This window comes from Grammomys surdaster, unplaced genomic scaffold, assembly GCF_004785775.1.
Source record: "Grammomys surdaster isolate TR1022 unplaced genomic scaffold, NIH_TR_1.0 125976, whole genome shotgun sequence".
In the NCBI taxonomy this organism is placed as follows: Eukaryota; Metazoa; Chordata; class Mammalia; order Rodentia; family Muridae; genus Grammomys; species Grammomys surdaster.
The window spans coordinates 2239041-2260652 of record NW_021620792.1 but is presented as its reverse complement, the minus strand read 5'-3'; the positions used below and the strand labels follow the sequence as shown (position 1 = coordinate 2260652).

General features: G+C 55.5%; 2 protein-coding genes across 2 annotated transcripts in view; one reads left to right on the top strand and one right to left on the bottom strand.

The window, feature by feature from the left end:
* The first annotated feature begins 236 nt into the window (after positions 1-236).
* On the top strand, positions 237-17636 carry Plbd2 (phospholipase B domain containing 2). The gene is made up of 12 exons (XM_028753908.1): positions 237-528; positions 4282-4375; positions 7116-7274; positions 8612-8712; positions 8902-9116; positions 10397-10494; positions 13149-13309; positions 13913-14008; positions 14170-14241; positions 14895-15047; positions 15489-15651; positions 15840-17636. Exons 1-12 carry the CDS (start codon positions 242-244, stop codon positions 16005-16007), a joined length of 1767 nt encoding a protein of 588 aa, XP_028609741.1. The 5' UTR covers positions 237-241; the 3' UTR covers positions 16008-17636.
* Positions 17625-21612, bottom strand: part of Sds (serine dehydratase) — a 7752-nt gene continuing 3764 nt past the window's right edge. Inside the window, exons 3-8 of the mRNA XM_028753909.1 lie at positions 21418-21457; positions 21055-21194; positions 20861-20952; positions 20100-20327; positions 18467-18591; positions 17625-17984 (exon numbers count right to left, since the gene is read on the bottom strand). Coding sequence (XP_028609742.1) covers positions 17779-17984; positions 18467-18591; positions 20100-20327; positions 20861-20952; positions 21055-21194; positions 21418-21457 — 831 coding nt within the window. The 3' untranslated portion in view covers positions 17625-17778. The remainder of the gene's footprint in view (positions 17985-18466; positions 18592-20099; positions 20328-20860; positions 20953-21054; positions 21195-21417; positions 21458-21612) is intronic.

Sequence of the window (21612 nt, the reverse complement as noted above, 5' to 3'; positions counted from 1 at the left end):
GAGGAAGGATAATTAAAAACCAAACCAAACCAAAAACAAACAAACAAAAACCAGAACGAAAATACACTCATTCCTAGGGAGGAAGGATGCTGAGCGTACTTTCCGCAGCGAGCGCGAGCCCTTTAAGGCAGGCCCCGCCCCTGCAGGACCGCAGACCACGCCCATCCCGGAAGCCTAGCCGCTGGCTCCGCCCCGGTCCCGCCCCTCGGGGCACAGTCACGTGGCCCGGCTGCGGCTCGCGATGGCGGCCCCCATGGACCGGAGCCCCGGCGGCCAGGTGACCCGGGCGCTGCGGCGGGCGCTGGCGTTGGCCTCGCTGGCCTCGCTGGCCGGGCTATTGCTGAGCGGCCCGACGGGCGCTCTCCCCACCCTGGGGCCCGGCTGGCAACGCCAAAACTCCGATCCTCCCGTCTCCCGCACCCGCTCGCTGCTGCTGGACGCCGCGTCGGGCCAGCTGCGCCTGGAGGATGGCTTCCACCCCGACGCGGTGGCCTGGGCCAACCTCACCAACGCCATCCGCGAGACCGGGTAAGGGTTGGTCGATCCCTCCACGGCTTGGCGGGTGACAGGGCCCTGGACTCCGGCTCTGCCGCCCTGGGGCGTCCATAGCCGAGTCTGACTCAGGGTGGGTGGCGCAGTGACTCCTATCCCCAACCACAGGGGTTCTCCCCGAGGGGCCAAGGGACCTGCCCTCTGTCCACATGGGCCCCCGCACTTAAGGCGAGCTGAACTAGAACTCGCCATGTAGACCAGGCTGCCCTGGAACTCACACAGACTCGCCCATCTCTGCCTAAGGGACTAAAAAAAAATGCCCTTTTGTCTCCAGCCTGAGGGATAGTGACAATTGTCATGATCCCAGGCGCTTGTCTCCCTCCAGAGCCAGGGTGTCTGGAGTGCGCCTGGCTCCAAGCCAGAGGGAAAGTTGCAGGTCCCCGAATTCACAAGCGTGGACAGAATCCTTGTTAGATGTTGCTGTTCCTGCCCATCCCAGGGACAAGTTCATGGCCCAATGCTCGGAAGCTGGGTGCTCAGTGTGATCGCTGTCGCTCTTGGAACATAGGTTGTCCCTGTGATCTGTTGCCTCTCACGAACTCCTTCTTTTCTGGGTCCCCACATCACCAATGTGAACCCAGAACTTGATCGTGGGTTCTTCACCAGTAATAAAGACTTGTGCTCAGCTATTCTTATTCTGGTGTGTGGTCTCAAGGACTCAGAGCCAAACAAGATTCAGGCTGAGAGAGACACATGGGCAAATCTCACAGGAAGCCGGAGCCAGCAATCTGCCTGGAAACCCAGATTTGGGCTGTGTAAAGGGAGCGTCCAGACCCAGCGTGGTCCGTATCAGTCCTCAATGTTCTCATTCTCAGAGGGCACAGTCTCCTGTAGTATGGGTTCCCACAGGTTTGGGAAACACAAGATGCTGAAGACATCTCCAGTGTTGGTGGTCCCTGGAAGGTTGCTGCAGACATCACAGCTGGGTGGGGTCAATCTGGGAAAGCTTCCAGGGAGAGAAGGCCGCTGACTTGGCTGCTATTTGAAGGGAACCACAGCTCTGGCTGGCATCAGGGGCATCCCCTGTGAATTGATCTGGTGGCCTGTTCTCTGCTGACTCATAGTTTTGCTTGTTTAGCAGAGCTGAGAGGGTGTGACAAACCCCTGCTTGGATGTGGAGACATAGGAAGTGTGTGTGTGTGTGACCGGGGCGGGGACTTAGGAGACATCAAGTGGCTTGGAATGCTTCCAGTTCCAGGACTTATGACTGTGGGGACGGGTCTTCCTTGGTTGTGCTGGGAATTTCCTGCAGCCTCAGATCCACTGTTGTATGACTCAGAGCAAGTGGCATCCCTTCTCTGAGCCTGTTTTCTTGCCCGAGATGGGGTTCAAAGGGTCCCACAGTTTCCCTGAGACTTAGAAAGCACCACTGTTGATGTGAGGAAAGATGAGGGAAGGAAAGGATTAAAGGTCCTTCGGCCATTTTTCAGTTGGGGAAACTGAGGCCCGTCACCATGCTAGCCTATTTCCTGTCCTGTCTCGCCTCTCCTACGGCACATGCCCCTTCACTGTGAGACTCCAGCAGTACAGGGAGTTCATGATGGGAGACCTCCGTTGATAGGCATGGAGACAGACCCTTGAAGACTTGGGTCAAATAGAAGACATCTGGCCTGTCCTGGTCCCCCTGTCGATGGGAACTCTAGCCTGGGGGTATCTGGCTCACTTTTTTTGGAGGGCAGAGGTCAGAAGCTAGACTCTCTTGGAATTAATATTCCCCCTTTCTGGAAGTTTCACTCTTGCCAGTTCTGGGATTTTTGTTGGTAAATTCTCCTCCGTCTTTCTCCTCCCTTTCTGCTGTTCTGAGTTTGGCTATTTATTTATTTATTTATTTATTTATTTATTTATTTATTTATCGGGTGTGGGGGGTGTCAGATGCGCTATGGTTTGTGTGGCGGTCAGGACAACTTGTCTCTCCTTCCAGTAAGTCCTGGGGATCAAACTCAGGTCATTAGGCTTGGTGGCAATCGTCTTTACCCACTGAGCCATCGTGCTGGCCCATGAGTCTGACTTTGGCCCACCACCCAACGCAGCCCTGAGACTGTCTTGAGAACTCAGTCTGTTCTCAGTGACTGTGAATTTGTGATCTTCCTCCATCCTCCGCCTGAATGCCGAGAATACAGTCAAGTGCCACGATGCCCAGTTTGTGCAGGGCTGGGGACAGAACCCAGGGCTTGGTGCATGCCAGGCGAGCACTCTGCCACCTGAGCTGCACCTCACCTCCTTCTTAAAGAGATTTATCTGAGCAGGGTGTGCTAACGCATGCCTTAAATCCCAGCGCTCAGGAGTTCGAAGCCAGCCTGGTCTACAAAGCGAGTTCCAGGACAGCCACACAGAGAAACCCTGTCTCCACAACAAAACAAACAAGTGATTGATTTATGTCTGTGTGTCTGTGAGGTTATGTGTGGTGTGTACGTGCAGGCCTGCAGAGGCCTGAAGAGGGCCTTGGGTTTCCTGGAACTGGACTCACGTGCTCTAGTGAGCTTACCTGCTGGGAGTGTTGAGAACCGAACTTGGGTCATAACTGCTGAGCCATCTCTCCAGCCTCTGGAGAAATATTTTACAGGCAATTCTATAAAGAAACTGAGAACAAGGGGGGGAGAGAATAATTTATAACACCTCCATGCTGAGGGAGGTGGAGATTCAGGGAAATCAGGTCTCAGTGAGAGACTTCGTATCAAAAAAAGAAAAGAAAGATGGAAGCCTGACTTGACAGGAATCTTGTTCTGCCTTTGGTGACCTCTGACCCTGTGTCAGCCAGGCATTGGGCAGCAGGGCTCTAGAATAACAGCCCCAGCGGCTGCTGACCCTCGAGGAGCTGAGCTCCTAAAGCCACCGAGCTCCAGGTCTGCAGACCTGCTCTGCTCTGGATATTTTCCATCCCTGGGACTCACAGACAAGGACACAGTGTCCTTCCATGACAGCGGCAGAGGCACAGAAGGACATCGGGGAGTGGTGAGGTTTCTTGTTCCTAGCAGCAATGTGTCAGTTCTTCCCTTGTCCCGCCGGGCAAAGCAAGCCACATGTGTGACCCAGCGCAGATGGACATGTGGGCAGGGCATGAGGTCGTGGGTGGGGACATTGCAGAGCCTCACAAAGCAGGAGGACACAGGGTATCCATCACTGTGATGATGAGCTCTGTGCCTCAGTCCCCTCCTTCTCCATGTGATGCAGTAACAGTGCCTACCTGAAAGGACTGTGGGGTTGCCAGTGGACAAATCAGACAAGCTCAGAAGGGCGGGTCACCATGATTGGGAACATCAGTTGGCATAGGTGGGGAGAAGAGGCCAGCTTAGCCTTTGTTTGAAGTACATCCTCTGACCCAGCACTTCCTGTCTCAGGTATGTAGCCCAGCAGGTATGCAGGTGTGGACAGGTAGGCCAACATCTGTATGGGCAGCTGCTACTCACCAGGCTGTTTACATGGTCTAAAACTAGAGGCTGGGCAGCCATGGTGTCACGCATCTCAGCACTTGGAAAGCTGAGGCAGGAGGATTAGAGTTCCAGGCCAGCCTGGGCTACATAGTGAGACCGTGTTTGAAAAAGGGACAGGAACAAAACCAGGGCTGGAGCAGTTGCTTGGCACACGAGGGCCTGGATTCGATCTGTAGTGTAGAATTTGTTCTTCATGTAGAACATGAAGCCAAGTCTGCCTACAGCTGTGGGTCTGGCTGTGGTGGCTGGCTTTGCAGGGGTCCCTGCTGTGGACTGAATGTCCTTCTTCTCCCTCCAGGTGGGCCTATCTGGACCTGAGCACAAATGGCAGCTACAATGACAGCCTGCAGGCCTATGCAGCTGGTGTGGTGGAGGCCTCTGTGTCCGAGGAGGTAAGGCCAGTGTGGGAGTCCAGGGTCCCAGCTGCCTGCCCCCAGCCAAGCCAGGACACCCTTAGGGCCTCAGAAGAGTTGATGCATGTGCTGAGACGGGTCCCCATCTCCTGTCCTCCGTTAGGGGAGAAAAAGAGCCCGTTCTTCAGAGCAGCACATAAGCTGGGCCTGGTGAAGCACACCTGTTACCGAGTGACGGGAGGCTGAGGCAGACGGCTTGCCGAGTTTAAGGGGAGCGTGTGTTAGAGACAGGAAACAGCAACAAAAACTTCCAGGCTGTGATTCATGCCTGCTGTCCTAGCACTGGGGGATGGAGTTCAGAACCAGCCGTGACTACTCTCCCACCCCCTCAAAAAGTGAAAACACTGCAATCTATTGGTTTGGGGTACAGTTCTAAGGTTGTACAGTCAGACCACTATCCAGTTCTAGAATGTCTTCATCACCCTTCTCAACTAAGTGGTCCATGGTTCTCCTCTGCCTTCATGCCTATTCCCCCAATTCAGGGCTTTTTGGAAAGATTTATTTTCATTTATATTAGAGAGAGAGCAGGGGGGAGGAGGGGGAGAGAGAAGAACAGTATCCCTGAATCTAATTTCTTTCTTGTTTCTTCTTTGAGTATGACTGCTAACAAACTGTAACCAACCCTGCCTCTCAGGGCCCTAGCATTTATAGACCCTCTGAAAAACTCCCAGAATTCCAAGTGTCACACAATTGGAAAACTCTCTGCAGCTGGCAAAATCACACCCCCAACTAGAGCACGAGGCAAATCATAGTCAGCTGCTGCTACAGACGGTCTGAAGCAGCCCCACATCACCATACCTTGGGTTAAAATGAAAACATATCTACAGTAATTCTTTGTTTTTGAAAAAACCCAACATTCCACACTTGTCACTATGTAGGTGGGCAGTGACTGACAGTGGGGGACCATGAAGCTGTGCGCTGTGCTGTGGGGGTGGGGTCACAGAAGCAGCCTCTGTGGGATTCTGTTCTGCCGGGGCAGTGACTGACAGTGGGTGACCATGGGTCCTGGGAGGCAAAGGCGCTTGTTAAGATTAAACAGCCATTCGAGATGAGAAGCAGCATTTGAGTCTAGCTCTGTCTGGCTCAAGTCTCCAGTCAGCACAGTTCGCTCTATTGCTGCTTCCTGCGGATGGGTAGGGCTCATGTGTCATGTACCCAGCTGAGCCTCGGGTAGGGTAGGGCAGTGGGCAGTGCTCTAGAGGCCCTGCAAAGTTCAAGGAGACAGAGAGCATTTGTGGGGCCTGGGCACAAGCAGGATTTGGTGTGTGTCACTGGGCACGTGGCCCTCCTAGTGGGGAGGCTTTCTGGTAGGGTGGGGTGTGGCCGTAAGTTACCTTCAGCAGAGTCGCCCAGCGAGTGCGGGGATTTGGGATTTTGCAAAAACAAAACAAAAAAACAAACAAAAACCCAAACCCCCAGATCTTGGCGTGGGCCCAGGTCAGGCCTGTGATGTGATGTCTGGGTGTTTTGGGGACACAAGTACTTATCTACCCATGTCTCAGTTTCCCCAGCTGTAAAGTGGGTATGTTGGTTTTACTTCACTGTAAGGAAATAAATACCCAAGACAAGGAGCTCAGAAAGCCTCACGGCTCTTCCGGTTCTGGGCAGATCATTGCCTGGGCCTCTGGTGGGGTCTGGACAGCGGTGGCAGGGACACACATGGCAGAGCCTGATGCTCCCTTCATGAGCCAGAAGGCACCAGCCAGCCCAGGCTGGACCACTATGTGGGGATGGCACCTACACTGCCTTGCTCAGAGCACTGGAGGCTGCAGCATGTCCACTGTGCTCACTGGCATATGAGCCACTGGCCAGCAGTCCCTCTCCCTCCCCACCCCCCGCCCCAGGAAGCACCGCTGTGTGCCCTGGTCATTCCAGGTCAAGCCGACCTGGGTGGGCTCACCTGTGCTGCTGCGGACAGCGGGCTGGGTGGTCTGGGATAACCTCATTCACGTCCAGCAGCTGGAGGACAGGGTATGCTGGCTGTAGCTTCCCCCAGCAGGCAAGCCCTAGCTCATCCACCCTGCACCTGGGCATGCCAACAGCCTGGCACACTTCTCTGGCCCAGTGAGTCAGCAGGCGGGCTTGTTTTGTTTCCTCCGTGCTTGTAGCAGAACAGGGAGCTGCTCACACACATGCTTCTGGCTGAGAGTCATGGTATGTGTTTGCAGCGCCTGGAGTCATCATCCTAGCAGGCCAGAGCAAAGGAGTGTGAGCCTGTCTAAGGGTCCCAGCCAAGGCTGCGATGTGGCGATGTGCTAGTGCACACCTGTAATCCAGCACTTGGTAGGTGGAGGCAGCAAGACTGGCTATTCAAGGCCAGTCTCGCATGTAGACGACCCCACCTCTAAACAACCCAAGCAAAAGACAACAAAATGAGACCTCAAGGGCTGGGCTGTGGGCCAGTGGCCGGTGACCGGTGGCCTTACAGAATGTTTGCTTGGCCCCCTGAAGCCCAGGGTCCAATCTCCAATACTACAGCTGCCGACATAACCCAAGACCCCCATGTCTGACGGCAGAGCCCATTGCTCAGTCCAGGCCCCAGCAACAGAGGTGGTGCAGTCTAGTCTAGACCTTCCATGTCACAGGCCCCAGAGAGAGCCTCAGAGGATGTGGGCCTTGAAGGGGGCCGAGAGCCCCAGCGTAGGCACGGTAGTCCTCTAGCCTTGGGCTGCTCCTCAGGTCCCGCACAGAGAGCAGCTGCCCTGTCTTCTTTCCACAGCTTATCTACATGCACTGGATGAACACGGTGGTCAATTACTGCGGCCCCTTCGAATACGAAGTCGGCTACTGTGAGAAGCTCAAGAGCTTCCTGGAGGCCAACCTGGAGTGGATGCAGCGGGAGATGGAGCTTAGCCCGGACTCTCCATACTGGCACCAGGTGGGCCAGGCTGCCCTGCTCTCGGGAAGGAAGGTGGCTCTTTTGGGTGTACCCATCTCCTGTGCTGTCCCTGGCTGGCCAGAAACCCAGCCCATTCTAGTGTCCATCAGCACCGGCACCCCTCCTCCCCAAGCCGCCATTCTTCCATCTGTCCACTCGATGGACCTCCAGCTGCCCATGCTGGCCCAGATGCCCAGCCCCGCTCTCCTGCTGTCAGAGAACCTAGCTAAGTGGTGGCGTGTGGCTCTCGCTGTCAGGAAGGTGGCAGAAGGCTGGACACAGGCAAGCACTGTTTCAGAAGAGGAGGGAGGAGAGAGATGAACACAACGTAGATGAGCCCGGTGTTCCCTCCCTGTGCTGAGCTTAGACAGACTGGATGCTAAGGCCTAGGTCCTGGGCTGTGGGCACAGCTGTCAGTGCAAAAGCCACAGACTCTGTGAACTCTCTACAGACAAGAGGGTTTAGCTGTGCCGCACAGGCAGTGGCCTCTGCGGATGACCCTGCTGCCTGTTTGTGCGCCCTCCAGTGCTCACGCTGTTATTCCCCCACACATGGTTCTCCCGGCCAACCCAGAGCCTGCCCTTGCTGCTTCAGACTCTCTTCCCTCACATGCCCACCCACCCTTCCATATGTCTGCTGACCCACCACACACAGCAACCCATCTACCCTCCAGACCACCATGTGCCTGCTTCTGTCTGTCCCATTCATCCGCCTGTCAGGCCATCCATCCATCCATCCATCCATCCATCCATCCATCCATCCTTCCAGCTATCCATCTACTAAGGTATCCATTTACTGAACAATAGATCTACTTAGCCACCCATACGTGGACACATCAACCCATCCACCCTCCAAGCCATTCATCCACTTTCCTGTTGATCCATCCATCCTTCTGTCTGTTCGTCTGTCTCTCCTCTCCCTCCTGCTGATCTACCCCATCTACCTCGTCTGTACGGAACTAAGTTCCTGGTGCATGCCCAGCACCAGTCAAGACCCAGCGAGGGTCACGGTGATGCCTCCAGTTACATATAGACAGCAGGGAGCAGACACAGGTGCTGGGGCCGCCACACAGCCAGTTCTAACACTAGGGAGGTGTTGACAGGGGCTCTGGCCAAACTAGAAGGCTTTGTGGAAGAGATGGCTTTTGATCAGGTTCTTAATCGAGGGTGACTTGGAATCAGTATAAGGACATGTCATACTGTTTATTCATTGACAGCAAGAGAGGGGTCAGGGCTGGCTGGAGCCTGTGGAGCACCCCTGAACCAGGTCAGAGCCCCTGCAACTATGTAGAAGTGGTGAACTGGGGGGCCTCATCCTCCCTTTGCCCCCTCCCCTAGGTGCGGCTGACCCTCCTGCAGCTGAAAGGCCTGGAGGACAGCTATGAAGGCCGCTTAACCTTCCCAACTGGGAGGTTCACCATCAAACCCTTGGGGTTCCTGTAAGTGCTCCCCAACCCCCCTCCAGCCTGCGCAGGCTGGGTTAGGAGCCATGAACTTCATAATTCTCCCGGTTCCATGCCAGCTCTGCCACTCCCTACTCCCAGAACACAGTGGGTCGACTGACCCACAAAGCCTCAGCTGTGACATGGCGCAGAGTAGCCGCCAACCCTCCCATCCTGCCTCTTAAGCCTGCTGCAGATTTCTGGAGACCTGGAAGACCTAGAGCCAGCCCTGAATAAGACCGACACCAAGCCTTCCCTGGGCTCCGGTTCCTGCTCTGCCCTCATCAAGCTGCTGCCTGGCGGGCATGACCTCCTGGTGGCGCACAACACGTGGAACTCCTACCAGAACATGTTACGAATCATCAAGAAGTACCGGCTGCAGTTCCGGGAGGGGCCGCAAGGTGGGAGGAGGGAGCATCCTTGTGGGAGGGTGGGCATGGGCATGCGCACAGGGGTGGGGCTTTGGGCGGAGTTCTTACTTGGCAAGCAAGGCATTTCCTTCAGCTGGTTCCCAAGGTTACCACCACCATCTGCCCCTCTGCCTGCACCTACCCTCCTACCTTCTTCCGACTCTTATCTGCTCCTGGGCCTCTGGCCCAGGAAGCACTGTACCACTGAGCTCCGTGTCCCAGACGGCCTTGAACTCTAGTGTGTGCCCAACATAGACCATCGCCCAGTGAGGCAGGCAAACAGAGGCAGCGGGGGTGGGGTGGGGTGGGGGTGGGGTGAACAGTTACACATAGTGGGGTGGTGCTGAATTAGAAATCCTCCTGCCTCAGCTTCTGTCTTACTGGGATGACAGGCACTCACCACGATTTCTTACATTTTTAACCCTTTAAAACCCTGTTTGAGGGCTGGGGACAGAGCTCCATGACAGAACTCTTGCCTACCTGAGCAAGTCTCCCTCAGACAGTACCACCAACACTTTGTGGAAGTCGTGTGGGGAGGAAATCCTGGCAAGCAGTGAGGCCGTCTTGCTGTGACTCCCACAGCCCTTGGGAGGTTCTCCTTGGGGGTTGGTTGTTTTCTTGTCGCTATTCTACGGTCCCTTTCGATTTGGCATGGCTCTGTTTCTCCCGTGGTACCCGTTGTATACAGTCACAAATCTCACGCGTCCAGAAGACACACTGCCCCCCTCTGAGCTCGCATGCACAGACCCTTTTGATGAAGTTAGATCCATCTGCATTTTTAAATGAATTTATTTATTTGCACCCTTTATAAACGAATTCACCACTCAGGGGTGTTTAAGGAAAACTCGTTTCCAGCTACAGTGAGGAGCACCTTGCTGTCTGTCATACTGCAAGTCTGTCATGGGAGCAGTGGAGACAGACGGTCAGCAGGGCACATCCCTGCAGCAGGGTGCTTCCTCATTCCTTTTCCTGCTCCTCCTCCCTTCTTCCTCCCCCTCCCCCTCTCCTACTCTCCCTCCTCTGTCTCCTTATCTTCCTCCTCCTCCACCTCCTCCCCTTCCTTTCTGAATCAGAGTCTCACTGCGTAGCCCAGGTGGCTTTGAACTGGGTCCTCCTGATGGCAGCCACCCACACATTTCATGTGCAGGGATGAGAGTGGCCTCCTGAGGACTGCTTGTTCCTCACTTGAGACCCCAGCCTTGTGGGATGGGGGATGGGTTACCTACAGGGCCTGCCTGCCTGACCAGCTCCTGCTCTCCACCCCCCACCAGAGGAGTACCCCCTGATTGCTGGCAACAACTTGGTTTTTTCGTCTTACCCGGGCACCATCTTCTCCGGCGATGACTTCTACATCCTGGGCAGTGGGCTGGTGAGTGGCTGAGTCACATGCTCCCTGGGGACATGGCACGTAGAGGCTCTGGGGATAACGTGAAGAAGTTAAAGTGGGCAGGTCTGCTAGGTCCTTAGGAACTACTGGTCTTGGGGACCGTGACCTTGTTGTTTTCTGTGTTCGGCAGAGACACCTCCCTTTTGTCCGTGCCCTTGCTCTGCTCGGCCTTTCCCTCTCCCCACCCGGTAGCCTGGCCCGGTCCTGAGGTCCTGAGGAGCTGCTGTTTACAGCGCTTCGTTTCTGCTGCCCCCCCTGGCTGGCATCCAGGCCCCTTTAGAAATCTGTTCCTGGAGCCTGAAATCTCACACTGATGCTGCCAGGAGACTCACTTAGCTGCAGTGTGCCCTGGCTGCAGCGGAGGCGTGGGGCACTGTCGGGCACGGTGGGGCTCATGTCCCTGTGTTCGCACTGTGGGAGAGGCAGCCCCTGGGGACCTTAGTCACAGGAGCCCCAGCCTGACAAGATTCCCCCACCTCCCAACTCCCATAAGTCAAGAGAGAGAGAGAGAGAGAGAGAGAGAGAGAGAGAGAGAGAGAGGTGTGTGGGAAGAAAGGGGAAAGGGGAAAGGGGTGGGGAATGAACGTCACTGGCCCAGCACAGGAGGCTATAGAACCCACTGCCTTTCCTCGTGTTTGTCCCCTCTACAGTGTAGGATGCTGGTGACCTTCTCATACTCTTTCTTATTTATTTCCTTATTTTATTTATTATGAGACACTTTCACTACATAAGGCCCTGGTTGCCTCAGACTTTGCCCCATAGACCAGGCTGGTCTCGAACAGAGATTGTCCTGCCTGTGCTTCCCAAATGCTGGGTTTAAAGGTACGAGCCAGCAAACCCAGCTTTTCTCTTTTCTTGTGTTTTTGTTTGTTTGTTTGTTTGTTTGATTGACTTATTTATTTATCTTTTAGGCAGTGTATCTCTCTATAGCTTGGGCTGTCCTGGAACTCAGTATGTAGCCCAGGCTAGCAGCTCTCCTTCCTCAGCCTTTTGAGTAGACTAAAATTACATACGTACGTGCCAGGCCTGGCTTAGATGTCATTTTTTTTTTTTTTTGGTTTTTCGAGACAGGGTTTCTCTGTGTAGTTCTGGCTGTCCTGGAACTCACTCTGTAGACCAGGCTGGCCTCGAACTCAGAAATCCGCCTGTCTCTGCCTCCCGAGTGCTGGGATTAAAGGCGTGCGCCACCACTGCCCGGCTTAGATGTCATTTTTATTTTTCTTCTTTTTATATTTTTCATTCTGGTTTTCCAAAACAGAGTCTCATGTAGCCCAGGCTGGCCTATGTAGCTGTGGCTTCCTTGAGCCCCTGATCCTACTGCCTCCACCTCCCTAGTGCTGGGGTTAAAGGTATGCAGCACTGTGCCTGGCTTCCATATCTTCTTCTTCTTTTTTTTTAGATTTATTTATTTATTTTATATATATGAATACACTGTAGCTATCTTCAGACACACCAGAAGAGGGCATTGGATCCCGTTACAGATGGCTGTGAGCCACCATGTGATTGCTGGGAATTGAACTCAGGACCTCTGGAGGAGCAATCAGGGCTCTTAACCACTGAGACATCTCTCTAGCCCTCAATGGCTTCTTTAAAACACTGGCCTAAGCTCACACCTGAACTCCTATCACTTGGGTCGTGGAGGCAGGAGAATAACCAAGAAGAGTCTGAAGCTAGCATGGGCTACGGTGTGAGACTGTAAATGCTTCCAAAATAAGTAAAACTTGAAAACGCTCTCCTAGGTGGGTCCTGCCAGCTGTTGGCTCCTTTTAGCCTCCCTGTGTAAAGGAAGACTCGGTCCAGCACCCTTCAGGGCACAGGGGACTCGACTCTGCCTTGGGGGCAGGGTGACAGGAGCCTGGCCCATCTGTCTGCTCAGCAGCCACAAGCAGCTGCTTCTCAGCTGCTGCTGTCTTCCAGGAGGCGGCGTCAGTGCCCTCCTATGGCTCTGGTGAGGGTGGGGAGAGCTGACTGGCACTCGGCTGTCAATTTTCCTACTGCAGGGCCACCCGCCAGCTGCCAGGATGTGGCCTTTGTTTGGCAAGTTAAACGTTTCACGGGCTCTGCTTGGCTCTTGATCCACGTTCTGTTGCTTGGTTCGAGACCAGACTCACCTTGAACCTGTGGCGGTCCTTCCTGCCTCTGCCTGGAGAGTGCTGGATCCAGCATGTGCCAGCATGCCTGGCTGGTTCTGCGTTAGCTTTAACCAATGAGAACAAGGCGTGTTTATGCAGACACATGAGGGCTCCAGGGACAGTGAGGAGAGAGGCTTCATAAGCAGCTGTGATGGGTTGTGACTCTGAGACAGAGCAGGTGGGCTGGGGTCTTCCCAAGGTCTCTGGCTGCTGGGGCTCCAGGTGAATAGCGTCTCCCTGTAGAGAGGAAGGTTGGGATGCTGTCTCTTGGGGAAGCGCTCCTCCAATGATGGGGAGACACCTAGGAATGGCACTTTGGTCCCCAGGGCAGAGCCGGGTGCAAGATCCTGAGTCTCCTCCAAGCCAAGTACTTTCCCAAGGAATCCCTGAGGGGTGTGCTCCAAAACAGCTTAGAGTTGTGAGGAAAACTAAAATATTGACTTCTGAGCCAAGACCTGCAGAGCTGCCACGTGGGGTCTGCAGCCCACCTTGTCTCTCTCACAGGTCACCCTGGAGACCACCATCGGCAACAAGAACCCAGCCCTGTGGAAGTACGTGCAGCCCCAGGGCTGTGTGCTGGAGTGGATTCGGAACATCGTGGCCAACCGCCTGGCCTTGGATGGAGCCACCTGGGCAGATGTCTTCAAGCGCTTCAACAGCGGCACGTGAGTGCGATCCTGTTCCACGACCCCTACTTGGGGGCCACTTAGTACTCAGTCCAGAGGGGACCCATGGGGCTCCAGGGCCCTCTGCTCAACCGCTTCTCGCAGATGGTCTCTGGGGTAGCTCGAGCCCCTTCCTTGTTTTATACGTGGAGAAACTGAGGCTCAAGAAAGAAAGGATTTTCTTTTCTTTTTCAATCTCCTCCTCTTGAGGCTGTCCCCCTGGGCAAAGTTTAAGGAGAGGGCTCAGACATGCGGTGGAAGAGACCGAGCCTGGGGCGGGGCCTGGGAACCAAGTGCCGGAAGTGGGTAGGCCTCAGAGCGCCGATGGGGCGGGACGGGGACCAGGCACCGGAAGTGAGTAGGTCTACACGAGCCTCACCAGAACTGCCCTTTACTTTAGAAGTTCTAGGGAGCCGTGGGCCGTACTTGAGCAGAGAGACAGCATGCGCAGCAAGAGGGTTTTGTGGGCTCGCATGCAAGCTGCAATGTCAGGGTGTTGTCCCTGAGTCCTGGCCGTCTGGGGTACTGAGGCAGGAGAGATGTGCCGGAGAGGGCTGGAGAAGGGTTCCAGGCTTGACGTGCCTCCTTCCTTGTGCCCGGCAGGTACAATAACCAGTGGATGATTGTGGACTACAAGGCCTTCATCCCCGGCGGACCCAGCCCTGGAAGCCGGGTGCTTACCATCCTAGAACAGATCCCGTGAGTCCCTGGGGCAGAGGGAAGAAGGGGAGGCTGAAGGAGGGGTGCCCCTGATGGGAACAGGAGGTGGGAGACGCAACACAGTTCCTGCCCAGGGCTCTCACACTGGCTGAGCCCCCGGGTGTCTCCTCACTTGCTTTGCCTGTCTCTCTCGGTCTTAGGGGCATGGTGGTGGTGGCCGACAAGACTGCGGAGCTCTACAAGACGACCTACTGGGCTAGCTACAACATCCCGTACGTGCCCTTTCATGCCTCCCCCTCCCCCCAGATCTGTCCTCTCTGGGGCAGGGTCCTTCCCCAGGTGACATTTAAACATGCTGAGCAAGGAGAACAGTCGCTCTCCTGCTGGGAAAGCCACACCCCCCACCCCACCTCCCACCCCCTGGTCATATTGTGACCTCTAGTTCTGGTACCTGCTGTAGGGCGGTTTGAGGTGGCCACACCCTGGGACTGGGCATTGCCAGGTGTTCAGCTGGATCTGCCCACCTCCTGGGAGGTGGAGCTGCCCATGCGGTACCCGGGCTGAAGTTGAAGCGTGGCTTGGGGAGCCTCCGTCCCATGAAGCCAGTCTTAGCTGGATTCTTCAGAGCTACCTTATGGCCTGTGCTTTCCCAGGCTGGCACTGGGTCCTTATGACCATGACACATGAGTGCAGCCATCTCTTCTCATTCCACGGATGTGGAAACTGAGGCAGGGATCCTGGCTCACGCACAGCTCCATAGTCAGAATAGTGAAGTGAGAACTCAGGTTCATCCATAGTAGGACAAGAGGGCCTTGCCACAACCTGACTTCAGTTACAACTGTCCCACTGTGACCCCACCCCCATGCCAGCCACAACCAGCCATGTGGCCAGTGGGAGTCGTGGGTGACCACCCTTGTCCCAGCAGGTACTTTGAGTCTGTATTCAACGCTAGTGGGCTGCAGGCCCTGGTGGCCCAGTACGGAGATTGGTTCTCCTACAACAAGAACCCTCGAGCCAAGATCTTCCAGAGGGACCAGTCACTGGTGGAGGACACAGACACCATGGTCCGGCTCATGAGGTGGGTCAGCACACTCCAGGCTTGCTGCAGAGAGCCACCTCTGCATGACAGGTCCACTGAACCTTGCCATCAGCCAGCTTTGGTCTGCAAATGGGGGACTGCTCCTTTCTCCTGGGAGGTGGAGGTGCCTGCCCAGGACCCAGGCTGGAGCTGAAGTATGTCTGGGCATCCTGAGTCCCTCCAGATGCTGGCACGGAACAGACCTGGGGTCTGACCTGCTAGGGGGTGCTCCTGGAGAACCTCCCCAGGAAGAGCTGAGTGATAAGGCTGGGGCGACCTGGTTGGTGGAGGGGTGAGGGTGGTCTACCTCTGGTCCTGCCCAAGCCAAGGCTGCTGGTGTTGGGATAGGCCCAGAAAGTTCAGGAGGTCTCAGGGCCACTCTGGGGCAGGAGGAGCTTGGCCTTTCCCTAGGGTGACTGCCATCCCTTCCTTCCCACCCAGGTACAATGATTTCCTTCACGATCCTCTGTCGTTGTGTGAAGCCTGCAGCCCGAAGCCCAACGCGGAGAACGCCATTTCTGCCCGCTCTGACCTCAACCCCGCTAATGGCTCCTACCCATTTCAGGCCCTGCGTCAGCGCGCCCATGGTGGCATCGATGTGAAGGTTTGCCACCTAAGCTAATTGTCACATGCCCTGGGGAAGGATGGGTGGGACAGGTGCAGGGTCAAAGGTCAGACCTGGGCTGTTTAAGGGGACATCTGCTTTGGGGTCAGCTTCAGAATGGTGTTTTAAAGAAAGGTCATGGTGAGAGTTGGGCCTGCTAGCTCAGTGGTGTGCTCTCTGACCCTCAGGTGACCAGCTTTACACTGGCTAAATCCATGAGCATGCTGGCAGCCAGCGGCCCCACGTGGGACCAGTGTCCTCCATTCCAGTGGAGCAAGTCGCCATTCCACAGCACGCTGCACATGGGCCAGCCTGATCTTTGGACGTTCTCACCCATCAGGGTCCCGTGGGACTGAGAATCTGCCTCCGCCCAGCTGCCTTCATTTTGTGTGGCCAGTGGGGTCACACACCTGCCGTCCACCCCCGGGGTCCTGTCTTCACTAGACTCTGATCCTAGCGGCTTTCTTCACAAGGTTACAACCCAATGGGCTCGGAGCTGACTCGGTCCCCGAGCCCTCTGCCCCTTCATGGCTCTTCCTCCCTGTCCCTGTCACCAGCAGGCTAGGGCTTACGCTTGGCTGTGGGCCTGGTGGGGTCCTGGGTAGCATTCTCCTAGTGCTGGTCCTTCAGCATGCTTGTGAACTGATTGGGGACATTATGGTTGTCACTACTGGCCTGCGGGCCTGTCACCTTGGGGGGGCAGCCCCTGTGTCCCCTTCTCTGGGCAGCTTCCCTAAGTGCAGGAGCTTGAAAACAAAAATCAAAGCTTCTGGCTGCTTGTAGCTGGAGGGTCTTGAGTTCTTTCAGCAGGAGGGATGGACCATCACCCCATCCTCCTACCCCTACAGCCAAGCCCGCCTCTGGCCTCCTGGTAGGTGTCCCCGGTTGTGTGCCATGGACAGCAAAGCCCAGGCCATGCTTCTGTTAAATGGGCCTTGTGGGGCAGTGATACACCCTGTCATCCACTGCTGTTTCCTTTCACCTGTCCTTTCTCTCTGTGTTGGTCCACACATCTGTCCATCTGCATCAACAGCCACCTGCCTGTCTGTCCACACCTGTCTACTGTCTGCCTCTCCATCTGTCCATCCTCACCCGCTCACCCACCCGTCCACCCAGAACCGCACATCTCTTTCCTTTGGCTTTGCTCTCAGTGTGGTCTTGAACTTGTGGCTGCCTGCCTTCACTGCTCACATGCTGGATTACATGTATGGACCACCGTGCCTTTTTCCTGTTTTTCATCAGTCCACCCATCTGTCTGTTCCTCTATCTCTTCGGAGGTCCATTTATCCCTGTTAGTCTTTCTGCTCAGCATCTGTCTCAAGTGTATTCTGGGTCCTAGTCTGCCCCGTCCTGCTAATCACTAAGACCCTAAATCCTAGACCCAGAGACCCACGTGAAACCAAGTCCCCTGTGTGGGGCCTAGAGAGCTCACAGCCTATGAACCCTGAGACGCGTGCGTGGCTTTACCCCAGCCAGCCCAAGCCTGCTGTGTGTTCTGAGTTTCGTTGGTAGTGGGGATTGCGTTTTCTGTGTCAGGTTCATGTCACCATCCCTGCCCTGAAGGCAAGTGTGCAGGGTCGGTTTTCCACACACCGGGGTGGGACCGTAGGTGTTTTCAGGATGTCCTTCTGTGACTTCATACATTAACATGTGGTGGCCTTGCCTACGCGTCTCCCAGCTGCTTTGTGCCCCACCCTAGGTCCCTGTGTGGCTTAGCTGTGGTCCTCTCTCCTGACTTATGAATGTGTGGGTCCCACTCTACAGCAGTTCGCTGGAGACCCAAGTCCCCAGAGAGAGGGGAACAGCGTTCCTCTGAGAGCCGGGGAAGGTGTGACTGGGTGGAAAGGAGACTGAGCAAAGCAAGGAGCCAACATCCTTCCCAGCACTCAGAGGATGAGGCAGGAGGATCTCCAGTTTGAGGCCAGCCAGCGTGGGCTGCACAAAGACCCATGTCAAGAACAAAGCTCAAAAGATCTCTTTATAAATATATATTTTTTTATTTACAATGGAAAAACGAACGTTATAAACAATGGGTAAAGGAGGGTGGGCCACTGTCAGGCGCATGCTTGCCCAGTCCGCCCAGGGGTGCCAGCGACCCCTCCTAGGGTGGCCGGGCAGCAGCGGGCATCACTTGGGCAGCCCGTTCAGGCCCAGCTGCACCTTGAGCGCCTGCAGCTGCGCCAGGCTGATGTTGCTGCCGCCACACACAATGACGACCAGCGAGGCCAGTGGGGTTCGCAGCCGGCCCTCAGCCTGCAGCCTGTGCACCACACCGCTGTACACCGCGGCCAGCGCAGCGCCACACGCAGGCTCCACCAGGATCTTCTCATCGTCTGCGGGGGGGGGGGGGGGGGGAGGGGGTTGGTCAGCTCTAAACATCCTTAAGTCTTGGACCAAACCTCTCACTGTGACTGGGGCTGTTTGTTTTGAGGCCAGCCTCGGTTTCTCCAGCCTCTGCTGAGGGTCCTCAGGCACCTGAGAAGGTCACTCTCGTGTGGCAGCAGGCTGAGATTAGTGACGGCCATGTGTGTTACCCTTGGTCTCTTTGGCCATCTTCAAGGCTGAACCCAAGACTTCCGTGACAGATCACCTCCAAGTCCGGCTCACCTCGGTCACCTCTCCCCTTTGACCCTGGCTACCAGAAAGCTCCTAACTGGCACTTTGAAAACCAGTTTGTCCTCCCTGCTATCCTGGTTACCAGGCTCACGTTTTCGTGAGCAGCTTTCATGTTTAGCGCTGACTGGCTTTAGCGTCCACTCACAGTCTAGGCTGAGGAGGGAGAAAATCAAGGGCGGAAAAATCCCGCAGAACGTACCCACGAACTTCTCAATAGCAGTCACAGCCTCCTGGTCCGAGATGACCTCAGAGAGAATGGGGTGTACGTAAAACAGCTTCAGAGCCTGCACCCCCACAGTGTTCACACCCAAGGCCTTGGCGACGCTGGGAGGTGGGGATGGACACGGGGGAGAGACAAGGTAGAGGGAGGTGGGGACTTCACGTGAGCCGTGGGAGTGGGCAACCCCTGCCCAGCCCCAGGAACCTGAACATCGGTCTAGGGCACCAAACTGGCCTGACTCGGGTGCCCACCCCCCATTCCCCAGCTTGTAACCTCCGCCTGCTCTGCTCACGTGCCACCTCTTCCAGGGAGCCTCCCAGAGGGACACCTTGGTCCCATGGATTAGTTGAGGTTCTCAAACAGCCTTCCCACACCCTAACAAACAGGGAGAGCTAGTCCTTGCTAAAGTATCAGGTGTCACACGCGTTCCAAGCTCAGTTGTATAGAGCAGGAAACAGAACGGAGAGGAGGCAATAGCTGCCCCAGGGTCATATTAACCTAGGGTCCAAAATGGCTGCCTGAGTGCCAGCTACTGCACCCATCTTCCATCTGGCAGGAAAGAATAATGGTAGGGACACTGTGCCCAGAAATCTGGAAGACTCTCTTAACTGATTCAGCGTTGTCTGCCTATGACAGAAGCCACCCTCTCCCTAGAAGTCCCTTCTACTTGTGGATGCCTACTGCGAACCTTACCCAGCCTCCCTTGCAGCTAGGTGTGGCCATGTGACCAAGCTCTGCCCGAAGCATGATAAGAGGAAGTACAGGCAGTTCTGATCTCTGAGGGTTCAACGTTGTGGTGGTGGAAAAAAAAAAAGCCATCCACACTTGGTACCAAACGGACTTTGAGAGCTGAACTTGGACCTTTTCCCAGACTATGGGTTTGCAGTACAGTTCGCTCTTGGGATGCTGGGGGTAAGGGGCAGCCGTGAGACACACCTCTCCATCAGCCTATCAGCAAGAAATGGCCAGTTCCATACTCTGTGTCAAACAGCTTAGGCATCCAGAGGACCAGGTTCAACTCGTTCATAACAATCTCAACTCTAACGATTGGTTTGCTGGGTGTGACCTCACTGTCAGCTGGGGAGCATCTCCACTTTGCCTTTAAAGTTTAAGAGCATCCTTCTGTTCTCACTTCCTCTTCTCAGATGGAGTGTGGGTGTGATGGCTGGCACGAAAGCAGCCACTTTGGACCCTAGGTCAACACACTCAGAGTGGCAGGACGAGAGACTCAAGGAACTCAACTTCCATCTCAAAGGAGTTGCCCTTAATAGTCTTAAATAGAACTAGAGTTCAGTTTGGTTTAAGCTGCTAGTGTGGGGGTTGGCTATAAATTCTTTGCAGGCAAGAGGGTGTTCTTTTCCCTATGCTGTGTCTAGGATCAGCTAGGACCAGCATCAGCTAGGACCAGCACATTTCAGAGACCAGATAAGAGGGCAGCAAAAAAAATGAGGCGTGAGGACCTCAAGAATCAATCGACATCACTTAACCACTGTCTATAGAACAGACTCATGTTCAAGGCCCAGACGGGCCACCCACAGGCACGTGGCTTTGGGCAAATGACCAAAGTCCCAGTTCCACTGCTTGTGTGATGGAGAGGTGCCCCGGGGCTCACCTGGTGATCTTGGGCAGGGTGACCAGCTTTCCTTCCTTGACGGCAGCATGGTAGCTGTGGGCGCCGAAGGTCTCCATGGCAATGATGGGCACATCCTCCCAGCCCACCTCCCACAGCCCCTGGACCACTCCGCACAGCAGGCCTCCACCGCCCACAGACAACACGATGGCCCCGGGCTTGTCACTCAGCGTCTCCTTTAGTTCCTTCACAAGGGAAGTGTGGCCTTCCCTGGGCAGGAGAAGGGTGGCAGGGTCAAGTCAGGGGTTCCTGAAGACATAATGGCTGGCCAAAGATGCCAGCTAAGGTCTCTATTTCCTTCTATCCCAGGCAATGATGAACCTGGCCTCTGACCTCCCTGCTGCCCAGTCTGGGCCTCACAGGAGGAGTCAAGACTCCCCCACCCCAGAAAGGAGATGGCTGTGGGGGTTGGTGGATAAACCCCCGTTTCCTGCCCATCAGTGGACACATCCTAGGATGCTTATTCTCCACCAACTCCCAGGGTTCCCAGGGGCCTATCCTCAGTTGCTCATGGTAGATGCTGGCACATGAGAATCCCCTCCAGCGATGCTTCCCTAGGTTGTTAGTTCCTTGTCACCCCCAGACGAGCTGGTCTCCCTGAACCTCTGCATCTGGGGACCCCTCATCGCTGGTGTGTACATCTGTGTGCTTGTGCGTTCTCTCCTGCACACGTCGGGTGTGCGGGAGTGGACGTGAGCAGAAACTACACATGACAGTAGGGTGTAAGGGTGGCCCCAACTTACCAGATGAGAGGGTCATCGAAGGGGGGGATGTATACCCAACCTGGATTATTCTTTTCCAGAGCCTTGGCCAGCTGGATGGCCTCATCCAGCATCTGCAGGGGTGGGGGTGGGAAGAGACTGAGATGATGAGTGACGTCATCCAGGTATAAGCCCCACCCCTCAGCCCTGCCGCCCACGACAGTGTCCGCACTCACCTCTCCCACCACTTCAACCGTGGCACCTTCATCCTTGAGCCGCTCGATGGTGAGGGCGGGTGTGGTGCTGGGCACAACGATAGTGGCTGGTATACCCAGCCTCCTGGCAGCGTAGGCAGTCGCCATGCCCGCGTTGCCCGCTGTCAGTGGAGAGGGCGTGTCAGGAAGGAGGGGCTGGGACCCCAGGTGGGGCTGCTCATCTCCAGAGTGACTTCTGCCTCATTCTGGAACCCCAAATCTGGATGGCTATGAAGGGATACATTGCTGCGGAGACCGGGGCCCAGAGAGAAGAAGTGCCCGGTGCTGGGCCACAGGACACACAGACCATGGTAGGAAGGGAAAGAAAACTGCCTGGGCACTTACCTGAAGAGCAAACGAAATGTTTACAGCCTTGTTTTGCCTTCTGTGGAGACAAGAGGAAGGATCAGGCTACCCCCAAGTCCCAGCCTAGGCTCATCCCTCCTGCTGGAACATCTATCTTACCCTGATCCCACCCACTTAGTATCTGAACCTCTCTCTCTCTCTCTCTCTCTCTCTCTCTCTCTCTCTCTCTCTCTC

What these genes read in the sequence shown, in the direction of transcription:
- Plbd2 (XM_028753908.1), top strand. Translation starts at nt 242, where the DNA reads ATGGCGGCCCCCATGGACCGGAGCCCCGGCGGCCAGGTGACCCGGGCG. An exon ending in ATCAAACCCTTGGGGTTCCT is followed by an intron (nt 8,713 to 8,901) that starts GTAAGTGCTCCC and finishes CTGCCTCTTAAG; the next exon opens with CCTGCTGCAGATTTCTGGAG. An exon ending in AAGCGCTTCAACAGCGGCAC is followed by an intron (nt 13,310 to 13,912) that starts GTGAGTGCGATC and finishes TGTGCCCGGCAG; the next exon opens with GTACAATAACCAGTGGATGA.